Here is a 22,748-nt window from a genome sequence, read left to right as displayed (position 1 = left end):
AGAATGGAGTTGAGAGGATCACTCACGATGAAAGGGTAGAGCAGACTCAATGGGCTGAATGGCCCAATTCTCCTCCTGTATCTTATGGTACTTATTGCCTGTTATGCCACTGGCATTTAGGGCAACAATGAATGCCCTCCATCTCTCTCTGTTTGGAAGGATTCTTCAATGCTGTTTCTGTAACAAGTGTTTTTTAACCAGTTGTTGGCCCTGAGCTGAACCCCTGAACCTGGAGGTCCAGTAGACCACTCTTAATCTGGCGTCTACCCTTTCACCTGTTTGGCATGGGTGACTCGACCAAGAGCCAAAGCACAAAACCCTGACTCCAGCCAACATAGCTCTCCAGGTCACTGAGGCACACAAGCCTCCAAACCCTACGACAAGCTTGTAGTCCTCTTGGAGGCTTCCTTATGGTTTTATGGTCTAATTCCTGGTGTAATCCGGTGATCAAATGGGATTAGTTGTGCTAACCCAGAGTCAAGTGAGATTAACCCTGGGTCTATGTTAGATTAATTGTTGACAGTTATGGTGTGGGGATTCACTGCTCTTCCGGCTTAGTGAGACAGTCTCTCAATGAAACCTTCTCTCTCCTGCCAGACTAAATGTACAGCACAAAACTACATAGTCTCCTGCATCACAGGTGGGGGCAAGGTTGTGGAAAGCAGCAGAACCCCCTCTGTGCATTCAGTGTTTCACACGAAGCAACTAAACTGCCAAAGCTGATAAACTAACAGAAAAAGTAACCATTTTGCATGGAGGGCAGCATATGTGGCAAGAAAGGGCATTTCTGGTTATTGGCCTTTGACCACTTAACGAAGGTGAGTGACCTGAAAAGGTCACGGTTAAACGATACTCTTCTCCTTTGCCCGACGAGGACTGTAGGTCCTTGTGACTGACACGCAGGAAGTAGGAAAGAGGCAGCGTGCTTCAAAGGTCCTGCTGTGAACCTGCAGGCAGGCACCATACCTGCCAGCTACCCTATCTCTGCATTACATTGTTCGCTGGCAGGCAGGGTGATGGAAAAATCACAGCTCCTTGTGTCCTTGGTTCTATTTTTATTGCCTGCTTTCCTTCTCTCTCACTGTGTCTATTGTTAGGATGAACAAACCAGGCCTCTTTCCCCTGAAGAGCTGGAGTTGGGAGAACAGTTTAAGTTAGAAGTTATTATTGACAGAGACATTGGGACAGCCCTGCAAAAACTGGAAGCCAGTGGCAGAAGCCATAAACCTTGAAATTACGCAGAGTGTTTAGAAGAAAGTGCCTTTGCCCTGAGACTGATGTACAGGAACCCGGGTTCAATTCCTGCCGCTGTCTATAAGGAGCTTGCACGCTCTCTCCGTGACCACGTGGGTTTCCTCCGGGTGCTCTGGTTTCCTGCCACAGTCCAAAGATGTACTGGTAGATAGGCTAATTGGTTAGTGTAAATTGCCCCACGAATGAGCTCAGATTAAATCGAGGGATTGCTGGGTGATTTGGCCCAAAGGGCCAGGATGGTCCATTCCACACTGTATCTCAATATGCTGCACCTGGCTTCAGGGAGCAGTTACGTTAAAACACGGACATCAGGATGGTCCATTCCACACTGTATCTCAATATGCTGCAACTGGCTTCAGGGAGCAGTCACGTTAAAACACGGAGAACGGGAGCAGGTGAAGGCTCCTTCCTTTGATTTGATCATTTATATTCAGTATCCTGTTTTACTTTACTCCCCAATCCTTTGAACTCTTCAAGCATTGATATTATATTTAACTCCTTGAACATATTAAACAATGTGTCCTTGTTACATGTTTCAGGTTAAGATAGGGGGAGAGGGGATTACAATGTCAGGAACCAGACTGACTGTCATTGAGCATTCGTTGGGTGCAATGCGGGAAGGAAGGTGGTACCGAAGAGAGGAGCTGCCTCTGTACTGACAGAGAACGGCTGGTCGATCTTGAACGCAGCCATGATTCAGCCTGGCCTACTGGCCTGAGTGTGTTGTATATTCCATGCCAGGTACACCTCGCCAGCTGAGGAAGACAGACAGGCACTACAGTGTACAGTCCCCTGCCCTGGATTTCAATACCAGGTTTTGGCGATGATGGTCCTGCTGCAGGGTCTCGGCCCGAAATGCCGACTGTTCACCCTTTTCCATTGATGCTGCCTGGCCTGCCGAGCTCCCCCAGGGTTCTGTGCGTCTCGCCGACAGGGATGAGGCTCGTTGCAGTCCCGCCACGTTCCACGGCTCCTGGTTGTGCTGCAGTCTAGCGACCAGGGTCACGCTGAGGACCCTGGCCTGCCACTTGACGCATTCCTGATTGACAGAGGGGGCGGCGCAGGACAGTAAGCTGCCTCCAGCGACAAGAGCTTCAATCCTGACCTCGGGCACCGTCCGTGCGGAGCTCACACGTTCTCCCTGTGATTGTGTGGGGTTCCTCTGGGTGCTCCGATTTCCTCCCAAAACCCACAGCCTGATGAGTTAACTAGCCAGAGCGAATTGCCCCTGGTGTGTGGGTGAACGGTATAAATATGGGGAGAATAACATGGGATGAGAGTAACCTTAATGCAAATTGGATTTGATGGTCAGAACAGAAGGACCTATTTCTCTGTGGTATGACCAGGGCCCTGTGACAACGGGAATCCAGGTTCGTACGGTACAGTGCTGGAAATGTTGCTTCAAACTGACAAAGCAGCACACCTGTCCACTACTCCTGGTGGGAAGCAGGCCGAGCCAGCCCCTCCTCCTGTGTAGTCACTGTCACTGGGTTTCCCCGAGCACACCTCGTGGGTGTGCAGTGAGGAAAGGAGAGCGGGGTCGGTGGTCAGGAACGGCTCGTCTGCAGAGAGAGAAGGTCAATGGCAGCCTGCCCCAACCGTGTGCACACGAGCCACAACCTGAGCATGCAGTGAACCTAAAGCAGACAGCAGTACTCCAGTATCGACAGGTAGGTATAGTACGTCCTCACGGAGCGCAGGAAGGCTAGACCAGGGATTCCCACCCTGCGGTCCACGGACTGCTTGATTAATGGCAGTGGTCTATGGCATATAACAAAAAAAAACTGGGAACCCCTGGCCTTGACTATACAGGAGTAATCTAATATTGAAGGGGATGCACCCTCACAGAGCCCTGCAGTCTGTACAGCTGAGACTACAGGATCCGTACGCAGGCAAGTCCCACGGTCTGTACACAGGAGAGCTGTTTGTGCCACTTACAGTCAGTACACGGGCTAGTCCTGCAGTTAAAACACCCAAAACCACAATACCTAATCCCTTCGCCCAATAGTTAATAGAAAAAAAAGATTCAGAGGATATCACTCGGTCACCTATATACTGACCTGTACTCCCAGCTGTCAAAGTCAACTTTTAGGATGTTTTCCACTACTGATATTTCATTGCAATCTCTTGAAAGATAAGCCAAAATGGCTTTCTAAATACGTGACTGACTGCAGCCACAGGTCACATTACTGCTATTTTAAACAGTAGGATAACGAGCTTATTTTGGCATTATTCTCACTACGTGACTTACTGCAGTTGCCTGGAATAGGACAACATCACATGCAAACCCCTAGAGACAGCCACAAAGGCCCGTATTAACATGCCCTTCTTTAACCTACCAACAACACGAGTTACTCATTCAAGATTAGTTTGCACTGACTGATGAACTCTGAAACCTTTCCCTCTTTGGCAAGATGCCTTGACCTACCTGGCCTCTGCTCTCAGACGTACTTTAACACTTCTACTGTATCAGCGGGGTGGGGGGGGGGGGGAGGACTCATTTCACTGTACAGGTCAATACTATATACACCCCAAGGTCGCTAGACCCCACATTAATGCCATTAATCACAAGATATCTGAATATCATCACATTGCTGTTTGATGGAACTAGCTGAGCAATAATATCTCCTTTCCTCTTGGGCACACCTACTGCTAATGAACGTTGCTTACAAAGCTATAAAGTCAGGTCACTCTGCTCAAATATGGCAAGGGCACAATCTGCTTGAACACTATTTTCAAACTGCCGTCAAAGAAGTGAATAGCAGGTGCAGGGTATGTAGAACTGCGGCCACATTCGCTGAACAAAGACCATAGTGTCTGACCACGATTCCAAAATAAGAAGGATTGCACATGAAGTCCACTCACTTACCAGGGGTGATTGATCAAGTTCGTGGCCTAAGGTAGACGGAGTCAATTTTAGAAAACCTAGCACATTTATTTTTCAGCATAGTCCCCTCCTACATGTACACACTTAGTCCAGCGGTCGTGGAGCATACGGATCCCTTCTTTGTGGAAGTGCTGCACAGCAAGCAACACACATCAAAGTTGCTGGGGAACGCAGCAGGCCAGGCAGCATCTCCGGGAAGAGGTACGGTCGACGTTTCGGGCCGAGGCCCTTCGTCAGGACTAACTGAAAGGAGAGCCACAGCAGGGGTGATTAATAAGTTCGTGGCCTAAGATGAGTTGCTAACTTCAAACTTTCCGCATTATCACTCAAAGAGTTGAGCTGCACGTGCATGTAACAAGAGCGTCTTGGACCTCCAGGTGGTCCACAGCAGGGGTGATTGATAAGTTTGTGGCCTAAGGTAGAAGGAGATGAGTTATACAGCTCTCGTTACATGCACGTGCAGTTCAACTCTTTGAGTGATAATGCAGAAAGTTTGAAGTTTCTCCTCATCTCCTTCAGGCTACGCATTTATGAATCACCCCTGCTGTGGACCACTTTCTGGAGGTCCAAGGCGCCGACTTCTACAAAGAAGGGATCTGTATGCTCCACGACTGCTAAACTAAGTGTGTAAATGTAGGAAAAATAAATGTGCTAGGTTTTCTAAAATTGACACCTGCTAACTTAGACCACGAACTTATCCCCAGTTCACCCCCCCCCCCCCCCCGGTACATCAAAGGGACATGGAACCTTCTCAACTTCGTTAGCTAGGAGAGATATTCTATTGTCCTGGAAGGATCCCAATCCACCTACTGTATTTTTTTGGCTCTCCTCCATTATGTCTTGTTTAAGTTCGGAGAAAATAAGGAGCCAGACGTTTGATACATCTTTTAAATTTGAGCAAACTTGGCGACCTTTTATTCAATATTTTTAGATGATCTAATTCTTTTTACTTTTCCAGTTAATTTTTTTTTCTCTGCTAAGTTTTAGATTTGATCAGAAGGATTTTCCCTTTTTTTTTAAACTGTGTCCTCAAAATGGACTGCCCAGTCCCCCCGTTTTTTTATTGTTTTAGGTTAGTTTAGTGGGTTTTTTCCCTCAATAACAGGAAATCTCGAGTCTCTTTTTTCCCTATGAACTGAAAGAGAAGTGGTTCTCTTGTCTCTTTATATTAGCTTAATACTATATATGATTTTGACACTGTATATTCCTTTCTTTGTTTGTACTATTATTGAAATATGTATTTGAGATAACCTGTCCTCTGGTTTGTATTTATTCTTATTCTTTTAAATCAATAAAAAAAAAGATTGAAAAGAAAGGGATGGAACCAAATTTCCCAGCACCAATGTCAGAACACAACGGCATCGGAAAGCCCCCGGCCCCTTTCTTTCATTCCACCTGCCACAAGTAATAGTCACCTGTACACCTGCAGGACTCCAGACAAGTTTCCCTCACGCTTCCATTCCACAGCGGAGTCCTCTTTCCACAGAGACGGGGGCAAGCTGCCCTTGCCATTCGCTTGTTTGTAAATGTCCCTCACGGACACAGCTTGGATGCTCCCTTTCAAAGAAAGGACTGTTAGTGAGAGCGGAAGGATCTTTTCATTATTCTAACAGCAGGTGACCACCCCCTACCCCCTCCACTTGACTGACTAATAGTGGCTTTTGAGTCACCAAGCTTCCCTTTCTATCAGTTAAGGCACCATTTATAAAATCATGAGAAGCAGAGACAGGATTGGGTGGTGGGGTGGAGATACGTCTCTACCAAAGGAGGTGTGAGGTGCTCCTTTCCTGTGTTTGCCTGCAGGTCACCCTTGGGCAAGGTGTAGCACCTGCTTAGCCCCCATTCGGGGTCACGTGAAGCCCTGGGAGCAGGTGGTGGATGGTCGTATGAGCAGCTGGTGCATATCACAAGTCCTGGTTATGCGACCACTGACGCCAGGCAGACAATCTCTGAAGAGTATTGATAATGGCTGGGGTCACCAGTCTTGTAAAGACACGGCCCAGAAGAAGGCAGTGGCAAATCACTTCTGTGGAAAAATTTGCCGGGAATAATCACGGTCATGGGACCTGACCAGCTTTGTCACATAACACGGCTCGTGACGATGATGACAATGATAGACAGGAGAGACAGCATCTTTTCTCCCCCCAGGGTAGGAATGTCAAATGCTAGACAGCACAGCTTTAAGGTGAAATGAGGAAAGTTTAAAGATGATACGTGGGCCAAGTTATTTTTACACACGTGCCTTGAATGAGCGGCTGAAGTGGTGGTTGGAGCAGATATGATTCAGGGACTTTTAGACAGGCCCTGGGGTTTGCAGGGAATGGAGAGATATGGATCACGTGTGGGCAGAAGGAATCAGTTTAATTTGGCATTGTGGACTGAGGGTGCTGCTCCTTTCTATGTTCTACGTTTGGTGACTACCTCAACAAGTCTAAGTCCATCTGGAAATTTAATGACCATCGAGCCCAGAGTTCTGGGAAAAATAAAAGAGCTGACAAGCTAAGCAGGTACATTTGTCATAGTCAGACTTTATTGATCCCGGGGGAAATTTGTTTTTGTTACAGTTGCACCATAAATAATAAATAGCAATAAAACCATAAATAGTTAAATAGTAATATGTAAATTATGAAATAAGTCCAGGACTAGCCTATTGGCTCAGGGTGTCTGACCCTCCAAGGGAGGAGTTGTAAAGTTTGATGGCCACAGGCAGGAATGACTTCCTATGACGCTCTGTGCTGCATCTCGGTGGAATGAGTCTCTGGCTGAATGTACTCCTGTGCCCACCCAGTACATTATGTAGTAGATGGGAGACATTGTCCAAGATGGCATGCAACTTGGACTGCATCCTCTTTTCAGACACCACCGTCAGAGAGTCCAGTTCCATCCCCACCACATCACTGGCCTTACCAATGAGTTTGTTGATTCTGTTGGTGTCTGCTACCCTCAGTCTGCTGCCCCAGCTGAGGAAAATGAGATCAGTTTCTGATAAATTCACTGCTAGATTGCCGGGATTCACATAGCGCACCGCTACGTAACTGAGCAACTCCTCCCTTCGCTTCCATTGTCACCAACTCTCCCCCCCACCACCGCTTCTTTGATCATCTCCTCTACTTCCTGACTTTTTATTTTGGGAACGCTCCGTGCAGCCTTCACAGGGCAATATGTCATTCCGTACCCCATGGGAGCTTTATCAAAACAAACAGTACTATAGCAGAAAGGGGCACGTGACCAAAACAATTAGTCAGTGATATTGCCAGCCAGTCTTAAAGTAAGGGAATGTATAGGATGTGGAGAATTAGAGATTGAATTCCAGAGTCTAGAATCAGGACAAGAGAGGGCACAATGGTTTTAATGAAGCTACTAACTGACTTTGTGATAGCGCAGATATCAGACAGGAACTTCTGTATCCACAGTTAAATAGGCGTGTAGATCCAAGATAAATGTCTTTCAAAAAGATTCAGTCAGTAGCTGGTGAAAATTTACTGAGGGAGTGTGTTTCAAAGAAACTTGACCTACCCTTCTTTGGCAGCAGATGCCGGATGATCAGCCCTGTAATTAGTGGAGGAGTCGGGGGAGAGTGCAGTCCAGATGAGGCTCATCACGGCACACAGATTAATCACAGCGTAGGAGGAGGCATTCAATCTAGTGACCTGAATCAGCCATCTTGTTCAGTCCTATTAACTGGCTTTCTCTTACTCTGGATTTTGCCTACATAGACTTTCGCAAAGGCCTTTGACAGGTTCCGCACGGAGGCTGGTCAAGAGGGTTCAGTTGCTCGGCATTCAAGACGAGGTATTAAATTTGATTCAACATTGGCTTTGCAGGAGAAGTCAGAGTGGTAGTAGTTGGTTGCCTCACCGACCGGAGGCTTGTGACGAGCGGTGTGTGGCAGGGATCGGTGCTGAGTCTATTGTTTATCGTACACATCAGTGATCTGGTGATATGGTAAACTGGATCAGCAAATTTGCAGATGACACCAAGATAGGGGGCATAAAGAACAGTGAAGACGACTAACAAGACTTGTAGCGGGATCTGGACCAGATGAGAAAAGGGGCTGAGAATTGGCAGATGAAATTTAATAGAGACAAGTGTGAAATGTTGCACTTTGGGAGGACCAACCAGGGTAGGACTTATGCAGTGAGCCTGTAGGGCGCTGAGGAGAGCGATAGAACAGAGGGATCTGGGAATACAGATCCATAATTCCTTGAAAGTGGTAGATAGAGTCACAAAGAGAGCTTTTGGGATATTGGCCTTCATAAATCAAAGTACTGAGAACTTTGTTATGTTGAAGTCGCATAAGATGTTGGTGAGGCCTAATTTGGGGTATTGTGTGCAATTCTGGTCACTAACACACAGGAAAGATATCAGTGAGATTGCAAAAGTACAGAGAAAATTTACAAGCATGTTGCTGGGACTTGAGGGCCTGAGTTGTAGGGAAGGGTTGAATAGATTCGGACTTTATTCCCTGGAGCGTTGAAGATTGACAGAATTGTTAGAGGTATACAAAATTATGAGGGGTATAGATAGGGTAAATGCAAGCAGACTTTTCCACTGAGGTTGGGTGAAACTAGAACTGGAGGCTATACATTAAGGGTGAAGGTGAAAAGTTTGAGGAACATGAGGGGGCACTTCTTCACTCAGAGGATGGTGAGAGTGTGGGACAAGCTGCCAGTGGAAGTAGGTTTGATTTCAACATTTGAGAAAAAATTGGATAAGTACATGGATGGGACAGATATGGAAAGCTATGGTCTGAGGTCGTTGGGACTAGGCGGAACAACAGTTTGGCAGGAACTAGATGGGCTGATTGGCCTGTTTCTGTGCTATAGTCCTCTATGGCTCTATGATTGCAAGTACATCTCTGATTTCTTTCTAATAGCCAGATGAATCTGCTTGCGCCATTACACCTATCAATGCTGTGCAACGGCATAAGCACATGTGGCGCGAAGGAGGATCTCTCCATGTTTCGTTCACCTTAAACCTGTTGTCCTCTGTTTCTCAAACCCTTCTCCATTGGGGGAAGGGGGAAGGGGCAGATACTGCGTCTGTACCCTTCATGTTTAGGAATGCCTCGTTCACCTCTGTTTAGCTCCAAGGAGACCACAGCCAGCTTTCCTCACCTGTTACTGGAAATGAAGCTCCTTGTTCTTGGAACGGCATGAAAAGAATTGCTGGAAGTTTGGATAATGTTACCAATGGACAGGTGTGAGTCAGAGATCGTAAGTGTTCAAGGACAGGTCACCTGTTCTCAGAGCTATTCTGCATGAACACCTCTCACTGTTCAGCAATTTAAAAAATATTCATTGTACTACCCCATGCTTTCCAGAAGGGGGGGCAATTGTCCGCATTTTACCCTGTGTGCTGTGAGCCCAAGTTACATTCAATTTTTAGTTCATGAACCTTTCCAATTTTGAATATTCACACTGTGTGAATGCAAATTTCAACTGTTTTTACTTAAAGGTGAAATAACATGAAAAGTTAAAGTAGATGAGAGTTACAAAGCCTCCAAGCCTGCTCCAGCACTCATCGATGATTATTGCCTCAATCACTAGGTCCCCCAATTTCCACAGTGAACAAAAATCTATCATTCGCAATCCTGATTATATTCAGCAATGACAGCCCTCGTGGATGGGAAATTACAAACATTCTTTAAGCTTTTTACCTCAAGAACTTTCTCCTTTTAGTCTCAGTTTTCCAAATCTCTATTCAAAGATGAGACCAGCTACTAGATTCTGACCAGCTACTCAGCTTGCACCCTGTCAATCCCACTCAGAGGTCGATGATGCCTCCATTTTTCTAAAGGGCAATCTTGCTCAATGACTTGCACAATCCTTACTGCAGAGACAGCAGAAGAAATTCCCCAGGGTGTTGTGTGGGATGGGATATTTCAGTTATGACCTCCACTACATAATGGACTGGTTGGGTACAGGAGTACATTCAGCCAGAGACTCACTCCACCGAGATGCAACACAGAGCGTCATAGGAAGTCATTCCTGCCTGTGGCCATCAAACTTTACAATTCCTCCCTTGGAGGGTCAGACACCCTGAGCCAATAGGCTGGTCCTGGACTTATTTCCTGGCATAATTTACATATTACTATTTAACTATTTATGGTGCAACTGTAACGAAAACCAATTTCCCTCGGGATCAATAAAGTATGACTATGATTAGATCGTAGGTTATAGGAAGAATTAGGCTAGTTGGCCCACTGAGTCTGCTTCACCATTTCATCATGGCTGATCCATTTCCCTCTCAGCCTCAATTTCCTGCCTCCTCCCCGTATCCCTTCATGACTAAACAAGAATCTATCACCCCGTGCCTTAAATACACCCAACGACTTGTCCTCCACAACCGCCCGTGACAACGAATTCCCACATTCACCACCCTCTGGCTAAAGAAATTCCTCCTCATCTCTCTTCTAAAAGGAAGAACCTCTATTCTGAGGTTGTGCCCTCTAGCCTTAGACTCCCCCACTGTAGGAAACATCCTCTCCACATCCGCTCTATCAAGGCCTTTCAACGTTCAACAGGTTTCAATGCGGTCACCCAATTCTTCTGAATTTCAGTGACTAGAGGCCCAGAGTCATCAAGTGACAAGTCTTTCAATCCCAGAATCATTTTCGTGAACCTCCTCTGAACCCTCTCCAATGACAGCACATCCTTTCTTAGATAAGGGGCCCAAAGCTGCTCACAATACTCCAAGTGACGCCTCACCAGGTTACGAGGAGAACCTGGACTTGTTTCCCTTGCAACAGAAAAGATATGGAAAATTACAAGGGCATACAAAGGGCAGATTTAAAGGATGCTGCAGTAGCCTAGCAGTTGGCACGACACTATTACAGCTCAGGGAGTTTTGGAGTTCAATTCCAGCGGCTGTTCCGTAAGGAATCTCTGTACGTCCTTCCCGTGGAATGCCAGGGTTTTCTCCTGGTCCTCTGATTCCCTCCCACAGTCCAAAGACATACTGGGTAGGTTAACTGGTCAGTGTAAATTGTCCTGTGATTAGGTTAGGGTTAATCGGGTTTGGCAGGGGATGCTTCATTTACCAGTTTAAGATGGCGTTGGTGGGGCACAGTGATGTCTTACTGATAGCAAACAAATCTACTAACTACTGTATTAATCACTCTTTTTCTGGATAACGATCACTGCAATCAATAGCCTGCAGCTTCTCTTTCGGAGCTGAGCTTTGGAACTGCCTGTACAACTTGGCATTTTTGAGGTATGAACTGAAGTCTCGAAGGTGCAGGATGACGGTGGTGTGGCGTGTACGGACCAAATTGAGGCAGCGGGGTCCAGGATGGAGAGCGCCAAATGAGCCAATGTCTGGCCACTGCCGGAGCGGGTGTGGTGAGCTGAGAGGGGGCAGTGTCCAGTCGGCAGGGCCTGAGTCCAAAAGCCGATATTTGGCCAACTTAAGCACCGGGCCAGATTGAAAAGGTCAGGGTGTCGGGCCGGAGGCAAGGGACAGGCTGGTGTTCAGCTCACTGCCCAGTGGACTCATCCTTGCGTTAAACTGAGGCTGTGGCCTGTAACTAATAGGTTCCTGCACCAGCTGCAAGTATGACTGGCTTCATGACTGCAAACTCAATTCATGAACTTCGGTTCCGAATATTATTTGCTTACTTTTTCCATGTTTGCACGATTTATTTTTTTGCATATTAGGTGTTTGACAGTCTTCTTTTTTCAAATGGGTTCTATTGGGTTTCTTTGTTTAGTGCTGCCTGTTAAGAGATGAATCTCAAGTTTGTATATAATATACACACTTTGATAATAAATATTCTTTGGACTTTATCTGAGGAGTCACAAGTGGTGCTGAACATTGTGTAATCACCCGAATGATGAAGGGTCTCGGCCCAAAACTTCGACTGTACTCTTTTCCATCGATGCTGCGTGCCCTGCTGAGTTCCTCCAGCACTGTATGTGTGTGTGTTGATCTGCTATGATCTTGTTGAATGCTGGGAGTTAGCTGGAGGGACTGATTGGCCATCTGCTCCTGCTTTTTTTTTAAAAAACACTCTTTCCTATGTTTTCAGGATCTGTAGTACAGTTGGTAGGCCCGCACATTGGTGTCATTAAACCAACAGAACCCACAGAACTGGACTGGCTACCTCAGACCCAAGACACCACCCGAGAGAAGACCGAGAGTAACCTGCACTGCATCCTCTTCAAAGACAGGATCCGGAGCCCAGACCCAAACACAGAGCGAAGGAAGGCCAAGAGTAAAATAAGAAGTGGAATGAAAGCAGAGGAAAGAAAACTCCCACTACCTACAAAATGCTCCCAATGGCGTGCGTCTCAAATGGCCTCTGTCAACCAAGTCCAGCCCCTGGCCTTCATGTGTGGCTTAGCTGCTAAGCCCAGCTGAACCGTTTCTACTGACAGAAGCGGGGGCAAAGGCGGGTTTACTGGCACCTTACAGTTGCTTCAGATGGATAGGATTCATCAACCGTGGCTGGAAGCTCATCCAGACCACTTGACTTCACTCTGGGCGAACACTTTGCCCTCTGTGCTATAAAGAAATGAGTGGGGAGTGCTACCCATCTTGAGTGGGGAATGCTGCTGAGTCACCACAAATATACGTGCCTAAGACTTCTGTACAGTGCTGCAGCTTTGTTGGGAAGGCACTGCCAGGTATCTGGAGGACTGCGGCTAAGAGTGAGCAGAAGGCAACAGGCACCTCCATCACTAACACCCGGAGCTACACAGAGCGTTCAACACAGCAGTATGATAGTGCACAGCCACCTGTAAGGTGGTGTAGCAAGTACAAGTTGAAAATGCTGGGGCTGGGCCTGGCCGGGGCATCAGGGCAACCGAGAAGCCTCCTGCTGGGGCAAGGGAGGGATAGACTACCTGGAAGCCTACAACCACCTCCATACCCAAGCTAACCAGTCAAAGACTGAAAAGGCAAAGTGCTGTATTTCTACACGGTCTGAGCAACTGCAAAAACATGAACTTTGGTCTGCCCTGAACGGAGCAGGATTATACCAGGACCAACTGACAAACACTGAAGCCTGCTTGTCACTGGACAAAGAAAATATGACTAATAAATGGCCACAACCCACCACCAATGTGAGCACTAAGGTGGCCATAGCCTAGGATGGGAAAGGGAGGAATCATGTGAGGAAGTGGCAACGAAACATTGAGAGCGATCGGGAAGACAAATTTGTGCCTTTTGCTTACCGTAACCAAAGAGAATGTAGAGCGCCCCTTCAGCAGACACACAGGCCTTTGGGCCAATCAACTTGCCCTCACCAGTGAGATTGTAAGTTACCGGCTGACCAATCAGGGCCCCAGTTGCTCCCGACACAAACACAAAGGACACATCATGAATCCGATTGGTCTGGAATAGAAAGAATTCATTAGAGTAGCATCCAGTTTTGGCTCTGCTTCCTCTATCTAACTTGGGTGAACTCATTGCCAGCACCTCCTGATCCTCCACACAAGGCCACACGGTTGCCCTCATCAGAGCGGCCTTGAGAAGCCGCCTGTTGGGGTCAAGGGGTTACTGATTGTTTATTTGGACTTGATTAATAAATGCAGATCCAAATGCCAAATAGAGGCATGAATTTTGTTTTCCTCTCTGTTCTAGCTCCAGTTTCCTTGGCCTCTCCACATAACAAAAGCAGTCTCAGCTCCCAGCTGTTCTGCTAAATCTCCTCTGCACCTTCTCCGGGGCATTGACATCATAGTGAATATGTAGTGCCTAAAATGGTCATAACACTCCAGTAAGGGTCTCACCTGCGAGTTACAAAGGCTTGGCACAACATCTCTACTTTTGAAACCCACACTTTTATAGCCTGTAGCTTCTCTTTTGGAGTTGAGCTTCTGAACTGCCTGTATAACTTGGCATTTTTGTCGAATGAACTGACGTCTCGAAGGTGCAGGGTGGCAGTGGTGTGGCGTGTACGGACCAAATTGAGGCAATAGATGGGAAACGCTTAGGTTCCAGATACTTTATAGCTTTTGTATCAACTTCTGTTAAACATTTTTCAATTTAAAAAAATACAATAACCAGTAAAAGTGATTGAAGGCAGTGCTGGATTGTCATAAAAATCAAATGGGTTCATTAATACTCTCCAACGAAACCGTCGGACTAGTGACTCCTTCTCAACATAAACTGCTTTTTCGATATGGCGTTGTAAAAAAAAAATGCCTACTCTACTCACAATATTGAGTCTCTACACCAAGGATGATGATTTCCTGAAGCTCCAGCATTCCCCCTGGCATCTCCCTATTGGGGCAGCAAACATTGAATAACTACAGATCGAGATCCATAACGTTATCGATTTAGCAAAGCTGCAGTTCAGTCAGTGCCACAGAGCAATGTAGCTCTCAAAGTCCTACTGGTGAAGACGATTGACCTACTTTATAAATGCACAAATCTTGCTCCTCTATGCCACACAGAGGAAGTGGTACTCGTAGTGTTATTGTACATTGTGCCAGCTTGTTATGATACTTATTTGATGAGTACAGCTGGCCATTACCAGCACCACCCACACGTCCACCCAATATCAAAAAGGATCTGATATGATAGTGTTTACAGGCAGGGGTACTACATCTCTGAGACTGGCACAATACCCACAGTTGGAGCTTTGGACTGGCACAGTCAGCACTGAACTCAGACATAGCATATGGACTCCTTAGACTGGCATAGGGTGTAGGTGGCATCGTGCGTTTGCAGGACGCCCTGGCGCAGGGTTATGGATGGGGAGGGTACAGTGCATAGCAGTTAGCCTCATGCTGTTACATCTCGGCGTCAGAGATTGGAGTTCGATACTGTAAGAAGTTTGTACGTCCTGTCCGCGGAACACTTGTGTTTCCTCCGGGTGCTCCGGTTTCCTCTCACAGTCCAAAGACGTGCCGGCTAGTAGGTTGACTGGTCATTGTAAATTGTCCCTTCACTGGGCTAGAGTTCAACAGGCGAGTTGCGGGGCAGTGCAGCTCGTTGGGCTGGAAGGGCCTGTTTCATGCTGGACAGATAGATGGATGATGGACGGACAGGTAGATAGACAAATAAAAACCCGTACCAGTTTAGTCCTATATGTCTAAATGCAGTGTGACTCCTTGGGGGCTGATGAAGCACATATGGCACTGGAGAGGTCCCGGTATCCGTCCCGGTTAGGATAGCAGAGTACATGCAGAGCCACTGAGCAGGCACGGTGTGAGGCGCCCTGTAGGTTAGTGCAATGGATAGAGTGAGAGAGTGAGAGGATGCAGAGTGCTCGAGAGAAACAGGTATGTCAGCCCCTCAGAGCAGTGCAATGAAAGCACTGGGTGAGAGCGTTAGGTCACACACTTGAGTTTAGAAAGATGGGGGGGGGGGTGGGGAGCTCATTGAAAGCTAACAAATATTGAAAGGCATAGACAGAGGGCCGGCTAGTGGCGCAATGCCATCGGCACCGGACCCGGGAGCAGAGGTTCCCGGGTTCGAAACCAGTCAGGTCCGTTCCCGGGTACGCTTTCCATCTGTGCCAGACTGAGTGTTGAGATCGCAACTCGACCTCATAAAAATAAAGGGAAAAATACTGCGAAAATGTCTGTGAGGAGTCGCACGCCACACAGTCTCTCTCTCTCGCTCCGCACCTTGTAAAAAGCCATGAAAGAGACATCATCACAGACGGACGCACGTACGCACACGCAGATGTATACGCACAGACTCGCACACACGCAGGCACACGCAATAAAAGAACGAAAGAACGAAAGGCATAGACAGAATGGACATGGAGAGGATGTTTCCTATGGTGGGGAAACCTAGGACCAGAGGACACAGCCTCAGAATATAAGGATGTCCATTCAGAACAGAGATAAGGAGATATTTCTTTAGCCAGAGGGTGGTGAATTTGTGGAATTCATGGCTAAAGACGGCTGTGGTGGCCAGTCATTGGGTATACTTAAAGCGGAGGTTGATAGGTTCCTGATTAGTAAGGACATCAAAGTACACAACCCTGAGATTCGTTTTCTTGTGGTCATACTCAGTAAATCCAAGAACCATGATGGAAACCATGAAAGACCGCACCCAGGTTACAGGGAGAAGGCAGGAGAATGGCGTTGAGAGGGATGATGAATATGACATGATGGAATGGTGGAGCAGACTCGATGGGCCAAATCGCCGAATTCTGCTTCTACGTCTAACAGTCTTATCACAGGGTAGCTCTTTAGTCTGGCAGTGTGAGTAGAGTGCTGATGGGTCGTGGCCCTCAGGCAACAGTTGCTGGCAAGATCTGTGCCCCTGGGGTAAAGAGCACTTATTCATACACATGTGAAATGGCTGGAGGGTACAGAGAGCCCCATTCTCACTGACCGTTAACAATATACTGAAAAGTGTTAACTGACCGTGGATGAAGATGGACGTGGTGTAGGTAGTGACTGGGTGTTTCGGATTTGCTTTGTAGCTGGTTCAGTACAACACTGTGGGCCGAATGGCCTGTTCCTGCACTGTACTGTTCTGTGTTCCGTGACTAGGCTGATCTCAGTTAGAGAATGACCTTTGTGTTACTGCAAAGGGCAGCTCTGAGAGCCAGGAGTCTATATTTACACTGTACCATCTCAGCCCTCAGAATGATCCTCCGCACTGAAGCTACGTCACTGTTAATGGGAATTGCAGTGTCAACATACCAAAAGTAGCTGACCGTGCAACTAATCTCTGTCCTTTCAACAACATTAACGGTGGCTCATTCAGCAGGACAATTCTCTGCTCTGTTATACAGTTCAAATTCACTACAGCTTAATGCAATCTCCCATTAAAAAGCTGTCAGCTGATAACCTAGTGCTCCCCATATCCCGAGGCCATGAAACCGAGAACAGTGCAGTGAATTTCCATGAAGAATCTTCTCCTAGTCAAATGCCTTACCGGAGTGAACAGCAAATGGACATTCCCATGTAGACTTACTCTCTCAGCAAAACTGCAGCACAGATGGGAAAAGAATGTACCAGTTTAACAGTGGCTTATTTAAAGGGCGTGTGGGCATGTGGCCAAGTGGTTAAGGTATTGGACTAGTGACCTGAAGGTCGTGAGTTCGAGCCCCAGCCAAGGCAACATGTTGCATCCTTGAGCAAAGCACTTAATCACACATTGCTCTGCGACGACACTGGTGCCAAGCTGTATGGGTCCTAATGCCCTTCCCTTGGACAACATTGGTGTCGTGGAGAGGGGAGACTTGCAGCACGGTCAACTGCTGCTCTTCCATACAACCTTGCCCAGGCCTGCACCCTGGAGAGTGAAGACTTTCCAGACGCAGATCCATGGTCTCGCAAGACTAACAGATGCCTTTACTACTTAAAGCGGTTCTGTAGTTACTCTGGTTGAAGGTGAGAGTGGTCCCATACCAATGTAACCGGCTTGCTCCCAAGCAGTACGTCTCCAAAGCCATCACCGTCAATGTCCGGGAGCTGCACAGGCGGGGCAGCTGGAGTCCGGTGGGAAGGGTACACGCTTTTCCTTTCCCAGAAGCTACTTCCTGTAATACAGTGAAAATTAGGTGATTGTTTACACAGAGACATTGCAACAGAGGTTTCACTATAACAGTGGGAACGTCCCGCGGCAATGGGGCACGGTTAACAGCCCAAGCATCCCAAGGCAACGTTCCTTAACAACGTGGCCGGTTACAGTGGGAATGTTCCGTAACGACTGGGCCTGGTGGGAACGTTCTGTAACGACTTGGCTTCATTACAGTGGCTCAGTTCTATAAGAAGAGTCCAGTAGCAGAACGGTCTGGAGAAGACACCCAGATACCACAGTGTTTTGAGGACAGGTTTCCAGGCTACCTTGGGCGAGAGTGGGGCGACGGGGGGAGGCCTGCACACCTGAGCTGCTGTTAACAGCCTTCAGCATATGATTGACTCCAACCAAGATGCAGATGGCGCCCTTTCCATCAGTGTAGCCAATGCCACAGTGGATGAACTTCAGCCGTTCGGAGGCCGGGGTCGTCCAGAGAACACTGCCGTCCACCCCCGACAACACCGCCACCGACACTTGCAGCTTCAAGCTGGCTGAGGAAACAAAAGAGAAGTCATGCTCCCACTTCCGGACAACTACTGGGTTATTCAGAGTTCACTGCCAAGAAGGCCCACCAGCGTCTTTACTTCCTGAGAAAACTAAAGAAATTTGGCCTGTCCCCTAAAACCCTCGCTAATTTTTATAGACGCACCGTAGAAAGCATTCTTCTAGGGTGCATCACAACCTGGTATGGAAGTTGTCCTGTCCAAGACCGAAAGAAGCTGCAGAAGATCGTGAACACAGCCCAGCACATCACACAAACCAATCTTCCGTCCTTGGACTCACTTTACACCGCACGCTGTCGGAGCAGTGCTGCCAGGATAATCAAGGACACACCCACCCAGCCAACACACTTTTTGTCCCTCTTCCCTCCGGGAGAAGGCTCAGGAGCTTGAAGACTTGTATGGCCAGATTTGGGAACAGCTTCCTTCCAACTGTGATAAGACTGCTGAACGGATCCTGACCCGGATCTGGGCCGTACCCTCCAAATATCCGGACCTGCCCCTCGGTTTTTTTGCACTACCTTACTTTCCATTTTTCTATTTTCTATTTATGATTTATAATTTAAATTTTTAATGTTTACTATCGATTTGTAATCCAGGGAGCGGGAAGGGCAGAATCAAATATCACTGTGATGATTGTACATTCTAGTTATCAATTGTTTGGCGACAATAAAGTATAAGTATAAAGTATTCTCTTTGCTATTAATGCACACTGATGCATTTGGCACTGTCCAGGACCCCCTTGTTGGTGAACACAAGATGCCCAGGGTGCCGAGGTAACATCTCCTCCAGCCTTACACGTGCTGTTCAAGGTCACAGGTGGGGTCAGCTCGCAGTTTGGTGTTCTCCATCAGGCTGCTGCCGTTCCACACCCTTCCTTGGGTGTGGACTCAACAATATCAAATGGCAGACTGCTAGTGACTGCGGAGGCTGGAAGTGGGAAACTTTCAACAGCCCGCAGGACAGTATCCTGGCCTGTGACATCTACAATACTGTGCAAACTTCTTAGGCACACACACATAGCTGGGCTGCCTAAGACTCCTGCACGGGACTGTATCTGTCAATGTGAAGTGCCGTGGGAGGGGTGGTAGAGGAGTGCCAGGGGTGGGTGGGTGGGTGCTGACACACCCAGCCCTGAGACACCAGGCAAGGCCATTTGATTCCAAACATTTGGTTTATTGGTCATTACAGGATGTCTCTCTGGTGCTTCCCGCTCCCTTCTCCTTTTCCCAACCCTGATTCCCCTCTCCCTGCCCCCTTCCCACTCTCAGTCCACAACAGAGACCCAAATCAAAATCAGGTTTATCATCGCTCACATATGTCATGAAATTTGCTTTTTTTTTTGCAGCACCAGTACAGTGCAATACATAAAATTACTACAATTCTGTGCAAAAGTCTTAGGCACCTTAGCTATATACATGTGCCTAAGACTGTTTCACAATACTGTACATTCATCTTATTTCCTATAATATAGGAGATCATTTGGCTCATTGTCTCTCAAGAGTTATTCAGTTAATCCCATTCCACTAATGAATTCCCTGTAACCTAACCCCTCACATATGCCCGTTAACACTTCCATTAAATCTCTTACGAATAATACCCCTTCAGTCTCTCTCTCGCGCACGCACAATGAGGGTAATTCATAGTGCGCGAGTCTGTAGATTTTATCCTTACCTTCACAAGTTACTGTGCTTTACACCCTGGATCGGAGAAATGTTGTCTCATTTCTATATACATGTATATAGTTAAATGACAATAAACTTGAATTGACTTGGAACGTAGCATTTTGATGAAACCCATACAGTCACAGGGAGAATGTGTGAACCCCAGACAGATAGGATGGAGGTCAAGACAGAACCTCAAATGCTGGAACTGTGAGGAAGAAACTACTATCTATTCCGCTGTACCACATCGCCAGCCTCAAGCCCGGTTTATAATTCTGCGTTAACTCGACGCCGTAACCTACGCGTTGCGAACATTTATACTTGTGCGTTGGTGTGTCTGCGCCGCTCTGCAATTCGCGCACGTCACGCACGCGCACTCAGCTGCCCACGCAAGGCTTCATGGTCATGGTAGTCTCTCTCAGGGTAAACAAGAAGCGAGCGTCTTTTTTCGTAAAAGCGAATTGTGTCCTCCATAATTTCGGAGGTCTGTAAAGCTTTATGGAAAGCATTGCAGCCAGAGTTCCTTCCCTGCCCTTCAGTCGCCCAGTGGGAAGCTATTGCAGTGTAGGAGGAAATGCGATGCTACCAAGCAGACCAATCACAGTTGTTGCGGTCTGCGTTGCTGTGAGGCATAGTTACATTTTGGGAGAGGTGCGCGTCGCAGCAACGCAAGCTCTCACGTAGGGTTCCGCGTCAGCTTTGCACGGGGTTTGCGGCGACACAGACCTTACGGCGACGCGTTGACGCAGAAGTATAAACCAGGCTTCACATTGGCGGTGGGAGGCAGTCACTGCAACTATTAACAGATTATCCGTGCAGATTAACTCCCGGATGAGAAACAGACACCTTGCTCTTACAGTCGACAGGGTGTGTAAGGAGACCCTCTTAGGAGATGATCTGCAGGTTTGTACTAGACAAGTGAGGGGTGCCAAGAGACACTGGCAGCACATCACAATCCTACTTGACCCAACCTAGAAACGTTCCTGCATTGTCCCATCATAGATGACCTTGCCTAGCACTGTGGTGAGAACAGGGATCTGTATGGGCAGCGTCCAGTTTTCCTCAGTAACTTGAATTACCCAGCCTTCGCACAAATGGAGCAACATGCACAAAATGCTGGAGGAACTCAGCAGGCCAGGCAGCATCTAGGAAAAGAGTAAGCAGTCGACGTTTTGGGCCGAAACCCAAAGACCTGCCGAAGGGTTTTGGCCCAGAACGTCGATTATACTGCTTTCCTAAATGCTGCCCGGCCTGCTGAGTTCCTCCAGCATTTTGCGTGTGTTGCAACTGCAGATTTTCCCTTGTTTCTCAGCTTGAGGAACTGCCAGTTACTGAGGACTCTGGAATATAAACACATACAACCTCCTCAAAGTCACACAGCACAGAAATGGGCCCTTCGAAGCCAACTTATCCACACAGACTCTTTTGCCCATCCACAGTAATTCCACTCGCCCCATTAGAGCTGTGTCATTCTACACCTTCTCTACACCATTGGCAAAAACAGCCCTGCTGTTCTTCCTACTGGATTCCAGCTCAGTACATTTGGTTCCTAGCAAATGTGTCAGCAGGTTGTCAGCACTGAGAAGAAGCATTCACCAAAGTTAGCTCTCTATTGCACGCCAGTGTTTAGTTACACGCCTCGTCTGCGCACAAGAGTGGAAGAATCACGAGGGAAGGAGAGAATAGACAGGGTCATGGTCCGGTCTGGTCACAGTGCCTGAGAGATAGCTCAGAGAGGCAAAAATCACTGAGTGCAGGATACCCCAGAGAGTGATAATAATGAGTGTGAACGACTGACTGGATGATAACTCATGGGGGGGGTGGGGGGGGAGGCGGGACTAAAAGGCAGGGAGCACCCCAAGGAATATCACCGTAGATTTCAAGAGTTTGAAACCAGGCCTTTTATGGGTGTGATTCTACAGCAGTGGGTTTTAGAAAACTCTGGAACAGTAATCAGAAATGGGTTTTCTAGGTACCACTCTGAACTGGTTACAAAGTCCGTCAAAATGGGACAGTGATGTTAATTGGAATAGCCCTAATCCTATTACCTTGTGGCCTGAAGATGCCTCTTTGGTCTCGGACTTTCCCAGTGGAGCTGAACGAAATAATAACATCAGAAACTTGGTCATTGTTGACATTCCAAAGGGTGATCACTGGCGGGAAACCTGTGGAAGGAAAACAAAAGACTAAATTAACAGGAAGGATAGTAATCATGAGCTTCTGGGGAGACACAAGCAAGCGGGTAAGCTGAAATGACCAGGGCATGAGGACGGGTAGTTTGAGAAGGGAAGGCTTATTGGGCCTTTCTATCTATTCTTAAAAATTACTTGTTCTTACATAACAGCGACTTTCACTTCATCTCCCACTACTGTAACCTTCTCCTCTTGAAATCCCTGAGGTGGGTTTATTCAATGGTTCAATTGTTTTATTCAATATCAGGGAATGTATACAGCATACAACCTGAAATTCTTACTCTTCACAGACATCCAGAAAACAAAAGAAAACCCCAAAGAATGAATGGTAGAAGAATGTTAGAATCCCAAAGCAATCCTCCTGCCCTCCCACGCAAAAGCAGCAGAAAAGCATCAACCCTCCCCCTCCCCTTACTTCCCTCCCCAACACCAAGCAAGCAATAGCAAAGCCCACAAAGAGACCGTGGCCTAGGTCCATCAGAAAATGCAGTCCATATCCCAGCACTTCGACGTGCTCCTTCCACAGTGAGAGGGGAGACCGAAAGCTCAACATTTCAACATCACAATCTTACAGTTTTTTATTTGGGGGGGGGGGGAGATAACTAAAAAGGTTGAAGAAAGGAAGGTGGTGGACATTGTCTACATGGACTTTGACAAAGTCCCGGATGGGAGGCTGGTCCAGAAGGTTAAGCCGAAATAAAGTAGTAAATTGGATTCAGCGTTGGTTTAGTGGGAGAAGACAGAGAGTGATAGTAGA

At 47.3% G+C, this 22,748-nt stretch overlaps 1 protein-coding gene across 2 annotated transcripts in view; it reads right to left on the bottom strand.

Annotated features, from left to right (window-relative positions):
• The window catches only part of fam234b (family with sequence similarity 234 member B), a 48,806-nt gene that overhangs the window by 18,991 nt on the left and 7,067 nt on the right, over window positions 1-22,748 (bottom strand). The window contains exons 3-7 of one of the 2 annotated variants that reach the window (XM_072271787.1): window positions 21,848-21,964; window positions 17,941-18,126; window positions 17,464-17,594; window positions 13,318-13,477; window positions 5,557-5,698 (exon numbers count right to left, since the gene is read on the bottom strand). In XM_072271787.1, the coding sequence (XP_072127888.1) occupies window positions 5,557-5,698; window positions 13,318-13,477; window positions 17,464-17,594; window positions 17,941-18,126; window positions 21,848-21,964 (736 nt within the window). The remainder of the gene's footprint in view (window positions 1-5,556; window positions 5,699-13,317; window positions 13,478-17,463; window positions 17,595-17,940; window positions 18,127-21,847; window positions 21,965-22,748) is intronic. The other variant, XM_072271788.1, reaches the window with a different exon arrangement.

This window comes from Mobula birostris, chromosome 11 (genome assembly GCF_030028105.1).
Source record: "Mobula birostris isolate sMobBir1 chromosome 11, sMobBir1.hap1, whole genome shotgun sequence".
Classification (NCBI taxonomy): domain Eukaryota; kingdom Metazoa; phylum Chordata; class Chondrichthyes; order Myliobatiformes; family Myliobatidae; genus Mobula; species Mobula birostris.
This window is presented reverse-complemented; position numbering and strand designations above follow the sequence as displayed.